Genomic DNA, 8726 nt, shown 5'->3' with positions numbered 1-8726 from the left:
CTGCTCCTAAACGTGACAACATGTCTGTTACTTTAATTTGGAAAGTCCAGCTCAGAGAGAGTCCGGGAGCTGGACTCTTTCAGTCCAACTAAGTGTGAGTCCAACACCTGTCAGTCAACAAAGCTTCTGTCAGCCCTAAAATTGTAATAATGTACCAGGGTTTCAAAGAGACTGAGCTCTCAGTTTTTATATAGAGAAGTTGAAGCAGGATGTTTTGGAGCCAGGAGCCAACAGTGGCATCAGACTTGGAGCTGATTCAGCCTCCAAGTGTTGGAGGCTCCAGAATCTGCTCGCCTGACTGAACCGATGTCAGGATGTTTATCACACAGCTGCTCACTGGTTTTATCACATGAAGAAAAGAACATGATTCAAACTAGTGAACGTTTCAGTTCTACAGTTGAACCAGGCGACCCCACATTAGTGGAATCAGAAGAGAAAAACTGAGGAACGAGGTGAAGTTCAGTCGTGTTGATTGTTGTTTACTAACAAATTAATTCAGTTGTACTCTGAGAACAACTTTGAGAACATCTGAAACTTCAATTCAATTCAATTTCAAGTTTTATTTGTATAGCAGAAGTCGTCTCAAGAGGTTTAGGACCTTACAGAATATAACTGTATATAGAATTATATAGAAAACCCAACTGCTCAGTGGGGTACTGAGCAGCACCAGGAGACAGTGGAGAGGAAAAACTCCCTTTAGAGGAAGAAACCTCCAGTAGAACCAGGATCAGGGTGGGCGGCCATCTGCCTCGACTGGTTGGGGTGAGTAGAAAGAGAAGAGAGAAAAGAACAGCAGGCAACAAAAACACTGGACAGGTTGGTAGGACCACTAACTGGACTCTGGAGATATACAGCTCCAAGGAGGAAGATACCTGCAGAGGAGAACCGAGAGAGGGAGACAGGGAGGAGGAAACACAACTACAGGAGGGAGAAGACACAAAGTTAATGACATGAAATGGTAGAATTTGAATGGATAGAGGAGAAAGGAGAGAGGAGAGGAGCTCAGTGTATCAGTAGAGGTCCCCCAGCAGACTAACCTATATCAGCAGAACTAAGAGATGGTTCAGAGTCACCTGATCCATCTGTAACTATAAGATTTATAAAAAAGGAAAGTTTTAAGTCTCACCTGAAATGCTGTCTCGTTAAGAACCAATGTACCACCTCAATAACCATGGAACGTCCTCTGTAAGTAAGAACACTGGAACCTCCAGAAGCACCAAGTAACTAAATCCTAAAGAGCTCCTGAAATTTCAAGAACCCTGAAGCCTTTATGTGAACCCTTCAATCCTCGTATAAGGACGGACACCTGTAAGAGCTCAGAGAGAACACAGAAGCACACAGTGTTTCAGTTCAGTTTGTTCCCAGTCAGACACTGAAGGCACCACAGTGGAAACATGAACACCTGATCTCCTTCACCTGTGCCTGGACACACACACACACAGGTGTGGTGACCTGAGTGGGTGCGTCTCAGTTTTTGCTTCAGTAACAACAAACAGAGGAACAATAGAGCCCCGCCCCCCTCACCTACTCAGGTGTGTCTCTGAACAGTCAGACAGGTTCAGTCTGATCTGATTCAGATTTTATTGGAAGAAGAAGCTGCTCACTGGGTCGACTGCATGCCAAACTGAAGAGAGTTACCTGCCTACAGGTGACAGGTGGGAGTCACTGGACTGCATCCGTCTGTTTAACAGGCAAACAGGAAGGAAGCTAAAAATGAAAAGTAAAGTGAATGGAGTCTGGTTGAACAGACAAAACACAGACATACAGATCTTTGTGATGAATTTTGAATTTACAGGTTTCCACTAGAAAACTAGTGTTAAATGAAGCAGCGGCTGGATCCTGGTCTCTGGATCTGAGTTTGTATGGGGCACAGGTGGGTGACTCAGCAGTGATGATGCTGAACGAGTCACAAAGATCAGCAAAACACAAATATCAAGTGTGTGAAAATCCTCCAGACACTGGAGCTGTGCCACATGTTCATGCAGAATCTCACTCTGACCTGTTTTAATCAGCTCCTGATCTGTACATTCTCATCTGTAACTATCTGACCCAAACTGAAGCAGAACTTTATTGAACCACACTAACAGTCTTCGAATCCGGAACCGTTACTGTGCAGTGCTTAACGACTCAACAACATTTTTTGTTAATCTCCTCAGAAGCTCCGTCATGTTCTTTAGCACTTCTGAGATGCAGCAGCATCAGTGAAACCTGACATATTGCTGATCCAACTCATTCCACTTGTTTTAGTCTCTAGAACCAGGTTCACTTAGTGCTGCTCTGTTCAGACCTCAGCAGAAACATGAGGATTTAAAGTGAAGGGTTTCAGGAGACACTTCACTTACACCTGAACAATTAGTGGACAGTCCAGATTGATGGTGGTCCTTTAGCTTCCAACCGATAAAAAACAGGCCACACCCACACCTGTCTGCTCACCTGATGTCAAACTTTAAAGCCTGTCAGACCAGTCGGAAAGCTTCTGCAAATCTAAATCTCAGAGGTCATATCAGTTCTGTGGTCAGTGAACCTGAACTGCTGCTGTTAAGGTTTTTAATTGGACCTCTTTTGTCTCTACAGGGCTCCTGTAGGGTTCTCGGGTCCCCCCAACATCCAGGACATGGAGCTGAGAGAGGAGTGGCAGGACGACGGCTTCCCCAGGTCAGATGTGCTGATGTGTTTCCCCTCCATCAGTTCCAGACTTGTGTCAGTGTGGATTAAGATCAGAGCTTTATCGAAACCATCTTCCCCCGTTCCTCAGATTTTAAAACAGAACGTGTTCATCATCCCAGGGTCTGTGTAAAGTTTCTGTATTTGACGTGTTTATCTGATGTTTGTTTAATGTTTCTGGTGGTCCAGGCCTCTCCCAGAGGATTGTGGGAGTCCAGAAGAGGCAGAGAGTCCGTCAGGGGAGGACCAGCGACCAGGTAACCCTGAGACCACATCTTCTTTAAACTGGCTAAATCCTAAAACACGTCATCTCATCACTGTATCCTCTGCCTCTCGGGACTCACAGCCCCGCCCACCAGTCTAGCCCTATCAGGAGCCTCTGGGGGTGGTGCTAAGAAGCGTCTGGTGGCCCCGTCCCTCAGCTTGACCCTGAGCCGTAGAGACTCTCATGACCTGAGCCATGACGGTTTCTCTGCCGCCGCTGTGTCAGGGACACCGGATGACACGCCGTCGCTGGACATCAACCTGGAGGCTCTGGAGACGCCATCAGACAGCGAGACGGGAACTCTGCCAGACAGCACCCATGAACTGGAGTGGGATGGTGAGACAGCTTCTTTGTAGTTTTGTGTCTCATTGTGAGCATTTGAGTCTGTGGTTGTTTCTGGAAGGCAGTTTCAAAACAGGACAGACTCAGAGATGTAGAACTGTGTGTCATCTGCATAACATCAGTCACAAACTCAACAGGACTGAACCCTGATGACCTTTGACCTCTCTCTGACAGATGACCTCCCCCGAATGGGGAGGGGTGGGGTTGTGGGCGTGATCACGAGCCCAGTGGACCAAACGGAGGGTCTGATGGAGCTGGACCAGGTGGACAGTAATGGTCGCCGCTGGAGGAAATTCTGTATCTCCGGACATGAATATCATGTGAACATGAGCGTCCTTGAGCCGTACCTGCAGGTCCTCTCACATGGAGGTCAGAGGTCAAATATTCAGTCTAAATTTCTATTTATTAGCAAATATATGATTTAAACAATTTATTCTTCATTGGTGTTTTGTCATGTTAACTGTGCATCCAATTGGTTGTCAGGTTACTATGGAGATGGGATGAATGCCATCATCCTGTTCACTTCCTGTTATCTACCTGAGAACACGGTGGAGGACTACGACTACGTCATGGACAACCTGTTCAGGTAAGTGTGTTCCTGAGGAGTTAAAACAGCTGAAAGATGGAAACATGATGTTTTACTCTGAAAGGAGCTGAAGAGTAAGTTTGAGAACTGCAGAGTCAATGAGACAGATAAGAGTGATTCTACCAAAGGAAGTTCTCAGACAAAGTCAGTTAGGGTTCTAACACAAACTCAACTGAGCAAAAACATGAGCGGCATTTTCAATTCAATTCAATTCAATTCAATTTTATTTGTAGAGCGCTTTTTACAATTGACATTGTCACAAAGCAGCTTTACACAACCAAAGAACAGTACATGAACAGTGTATGTGTATGAGTCATAATAATGTGATTGTCCCTGATGAGCAAGCCGAGGGCGACAGTGGCAAGGAAAAACTCCCTGAGAAGGCAACAGGAAGAAACCTTGAGAGGAACCAGACTCAACAGGGAACCCATCCTCATATGGGTGATTACATGCTGTGTAGGCAGCAGGCAGTCCAGTACAACAGTTAATGTCTTTAAGTTAATGTGGAGTCCAGTTAGTTATTGCAGGCAGACTTGTTCCATTCCTTGACTATCGAGTGTTGAGTCGAGACCTCCAAGAAACAGCTTCCGACGTCCGCCGAGGCCAGGACCGACATCATAGTAGCTTGTGACCAATCCAGTCTCCAAACGCATCCCAAAGGGCAAACGGTGGATCCGAGCGACGAGATCTCCAGCCAGAAGTTGGGCATCAGGACGAGTCAGACAGGACCAGAGGGCAAAGGGTGGAATGACGTGTAGCTCGACAGAGAGACAGGAAGAGGGAAAAGAGAGAGGGAGAGGGAAAGAGAGAGAAGAGGAGAGATTGCAGTTAGTTGTATTCACAGTCAGATAAAGTTTGAGGTGAATGTATATTTAGTGTAGTGCAGCAGGGACTCCGGCAGGACTAATTATGACAGCCTAACTAAAAGGGTGGGTTCAGAAGGAAACACAGAGATGAGGGCTCCCTGGGATGTAGAGCAACCGAACACTTCACCATCAACAAACCTGAGTGATCAGTGAGAGTTGGGAAGACAGCATCTAAACATACCTGTTCACCATAATGCTCTACGTCCATGAGTCCTTCCCATTTTCAAACCTGCCTCATTTGCTCTGGTTAAAGCTAAATCTGGTTTGTCTGAGCTGGTCTGAACACAGCCGTCACACTTGCTGAAACCCTTTAGTGGATGTTTTGTTTGTGGTGGGAATGTGATCTGACCTCAGTCCAGGTCTGAGCTCAGTCGTCTGTAGGCAGCAAAGGGTGAAGCACCAGTCAAGAACAGGATCTTCTTCCTACCTTTACTTACTGGTTTCTTCCCCAGACTCGTGTGAACATTGAGCAGAAGACTTTTCGTGTGTCCTGGAGATTTTGCTCCATGTGAAAAGAAACTGAGCCAAAGGGAAAAAGCACCAAGGTTACAGCAGAAACCACAGCGGCTGTTAATATTGTATGTTTGATCGTGTGTCCACATTAAGGTGACGATGTGCGCAGATCAAACTTTAAAAAACTTTGTGAACAGTTACATCTGGTGGAGCTCTAAGAGACTGGGACACGTGCACAGGCCTGATGTTTTCCTGCAACACGTGACAGTAACGTACAAATAATTAGTAAATACCATAAGGGTGACTTTGGCTCAGTTGGTAGACCGGTCGCAGTTCGTTTCTCATTCCTGGTCCAACGTTGAAGTGTCCCTGGACAATACACTGAGCCCAGAACACATGGCGGCTCAAGTTGGCAGCCTGTCCACAAAGAATGTCCCCAAAGGGATTAATGAAGTGCAGTTATCATAATTGTTAAATACAAACAGCTGAGACGTGTTTCTTCCAGTTTGTCCTGAACAGTGACACGTCTCTGCTGTCGCTCTCCTCCATGTCTTGTTTAACACTGGACCATGACGACAGGTGGTCTGTGCGGAGACGTGAAACCTGATCAGATATGAACCAGACCCAGGACCACAACTGGATGTGGACCAGATCTGAAACGAAGGACTATGTTGTATTTTATTTACACTTCACTTAGAGATTGTACCTCAATAGTGTGGCTGTAGCCCAGGTTCTGGTACTGATCCAAATCACTGTACATAAGCTTCATTTTGAAACCGGCTTCACAGAACCAGTAATCTGGAGAGCTCAGTGATCCTCATAGGAAGAACAGCGTCCAGGACACAGGTGTAACAGGTGTAACAGGTGTGTGCTTGTTTATCTTCAGGTACATTGTGGGGACGTTGGACCTGATGGTCTCGGAGAACTACCTGCTGGTCTACATGTGTGCCATGGCTCCCAGGAACAAGCTGCCGGCCATCAAGTGGCTCCACCAGTGCTACACCTCCATCGACAGGAGGTGCGATGGGTTCAGCTGCCAAGACAGCCCTGTGTGGTGGAGCTGTTGGTGTTGTTTATTTCCTGTTAACATCGGGAAAATGTCTTTAAGAAAATATGCTTGTTTCCATGACGACAGATTGTGATTTGTTTGCAGGCTGAAGAAGGACCTAAAGGGGCTGCTGGTGGTCCATCCTGCCTGGTACATCAAAGCTCTCATCACACTGGTCAAACCCTTCGTCAGGTGTGCAGCACACACTCACACCAAACTACCTGTTCATCCAGGTTACCATAGTAACAGTGCAGTACCACAACTATACTGTAAACAGCTCTTCAAAGTCAGACAGAAGAAATAAATCCCGACTCTCTGTGTGTTTTCTGTACAGGCTCCTGATGACCTTTGACCTTTAGGATTCTCTGATTCTTTAGGATGCTTTAGCTAGAAGTTCGCTTGTTTCGCACATTTCTGTTGTCTTCCTCAGACTCTGTGTTCAAAGAATCCAGTTGGGCTGTGAAGGTTGGGCTGTGAAGGTTCCGCCTGCAGGAGCCTTCGTTACTCGGAGAAGAACTCTGGATTTCGAGGAGCTTTTGGAATGAGACAGTCGTGTTGACACTGTGACACAAACACTGGCTCCAGATGGACTTTATTTTTTATCAGAAACAACAACACTCGGCGTTCGCTGTTAGACTAGTAACCACTTGTTGGCCTCTGTCCTCTGCTGACCTTTGACCTCTGTCGTCCTCTGTCCACAGCGATAAATTCAGCAGGAAGATTCGGTTTGTTCGGAGTCTTCAGCAGCTTTCTCAGATCATCCCCACAGACAGACTGCAGATCCCAGACGCCATACGCCAGTAAGAGTTCTTCTGTGGTTCCGCTGTCTCATATGATGTTCTCCTGACAAACCTGTGCTATCTTTCACTGTCTGGCTCTGATTTTCCTGCAGGTTTGATGAAAAGCTGAACAGATGACAATGACTTTATTCCATGGTCCTAAAGGTTAAAGGTCATCAGGAGCCTCCTGCCTGTACAGAAAACACACAAAGACTCTGGGTTTATTTATACAGTCTGTCTTTGAGTGGGGAGTAAGTTAAAACTGGGTGGACGTGTGAAGCTGCTGCAGGAATCCTGTTTGTGTAGATAAGGTGAAATCCTGCTGTTAACGCTGTTGCACCACCTGTTGCACTAATAAAAGCACCGATCAAATCGTTTTTACATTTTGTCTCCTGACGAGTCAAATAAATGACAAGATCAGACTCAGCATTTCTGCAGAATTCAGTTTGGACCAGATTGAACTCTGATCATCTGGAGGTTGAGTCAGGACAACTGGACTGTTACTGCTATCACTGCAGTATAACATGTAGTACTGCAGTATCCAATGTATCACTGCAGTATAAAATGTCAGGACAACTGGACTGTTACTGCTCATCCCAGTCTCTTCTTCAGTCTCACAGTTTCTTAAAGACATCATATTTCTCCCCAGCGTGATTCCTTTCCTCTCCTGCCTGAACAGGATACACATGTGGAATCCCACCAACCTTCCTCAGACTGAAGAAGCAACATGGATGAGTAGTAGTAGAAAAAAAAGTCCAATGGCTGTGACTCAGCTTTCAGGTAACTTCACCTGGACGTTCATAAGAAGCTTCATACATTCTGTAATGCTCTGTTTCTGTTGCCCGGCGTCTCTGGAAGAAACTAAATCCATCTAATGACTCACTGAGAATCAGACAAACGCAGCTGAAACAAAGAGGTTTCCGAAAAGATCACTCACATGAAGACGGAAATGCTGTAGTCCTGTAGATGTCATTTTTATTTTAAAGTCTGTGTGAATCACAGCGGTAATGTCTGTGAACCTGTCAGGGTCCAGAAACATTTTTTTGCTGTAATAACATCATGTTGCTGCAGCTCAGTTCAGAATCGGGTCAGAACCAGAAAATAAAACCTGGTTCTGCTGCTCTGGTTTGAACCCACAGATGGAGCTGAGTGTGTCCAGTGGGGGGTGCTCTACCTCCACAGCTGGACATATTCAAATTGTTGTACTGGGACCTGCAGTGGCGGAGAAGTACTAAAAGTACTAATACAACCATGTGAAAATACTCAATTACTAGTAAAAGTTCTTACTATTTCAGAAATACTATTTCATTACTTATTACAAGTACTGTGACTGTAAAACTTGTATAATTACATCATTTCAGTATAAAATGTATCACTGCAGTATACAATGTAGTACTGCGGTATAATACCGGTATGCTTCAGGTAACATGGCTCTGAGTTTTCTATTGCAGTATAACACGTATCACTGCAGTATAACATGTATCACTGCAGTATAACACGTATCACTGCAGTATAACATGTATCACTGCAGTATAACACGTATAACGTATCACTGCAGTATAACATATATCACTGCAGTATAACAGGTAGTACTGCAGTATACCATGTGTCACTGCAGTATAACAGGTATCACTGCAGTATAACACGTATCACTGCAGTATAACAGGTATGACTGCAGTATAACATGTAGTACTGCAGTATAACACGTATAACATGTATCATT

The 8726-nt window shown here is 45.3% G+C and overlaps 1 protein-coding gene across 2 annotated transcripts in view; it reads left to right on the top strand.

Annotated features, from left to right (window-relative positions):
• bnipl (BCL2 interacting protein like) overlaps window positions 1–7386 on the top strand; it is an 8353-nt gene extending 967 nt beyond the window's left edge. The window contains exons 2-10 of one of the 2 annotated variants that reach the window (XM_026373359.1): window positions 2575–2655; window positions 2854–2921; window positions 3011–3265; window positions 3446–3640; window positions 3755–3857; window positions 6063–6194; window positions 6330–6416; window positions 6926–7024; window positions 7117–7386. In XM_026373359.1, the coding sequence (XP_026229144.1) occupies window positions 2575–2655; window positions 2854–2921; window positions 3011–3265; window positions 3446–3640; window positions 3755–3857; window positions 6063–6194; window positions 6330–6416; window positions 6926–7024; window positions 7117–7141 (1045 nt within the window). In that variant the 3' untranslated portion in view covers window positions 7142–7386. Of the gene's footprint in view, window positions 1–2574; window positions 2656–2853; window positions 2922–3010; window positions 3266–3445; window positions 3641–3754; window positions 3858–6062; window positions 6195–6329; window positions 6417–6558; window positions 6676–6925; window positions 7025–7116 lie in introns of those variants that run through there. The other variant, XM_026373360.1, reaches the window with a different exon arrangement.
• Window positions 7387–8726: the final 1340 nt, after the last annotated feature.

Source organism: Anabas testudineus, chromosome 16 (genome assembly GCF_900324465.2).
Source record: "Anabas testudineus chromosome 16, fAnaTes1.2, whole genome shotgun sequence".
Lineage (NCBI taxonomy): Eukaryota > Metazoa > Chordata > Actinopteri > Anabantiformes > Anabantidae > Anabas > Anabas testudineus.
This window is presented reverse-complemented; position numbering and strand designations above follow the sequence as displayed.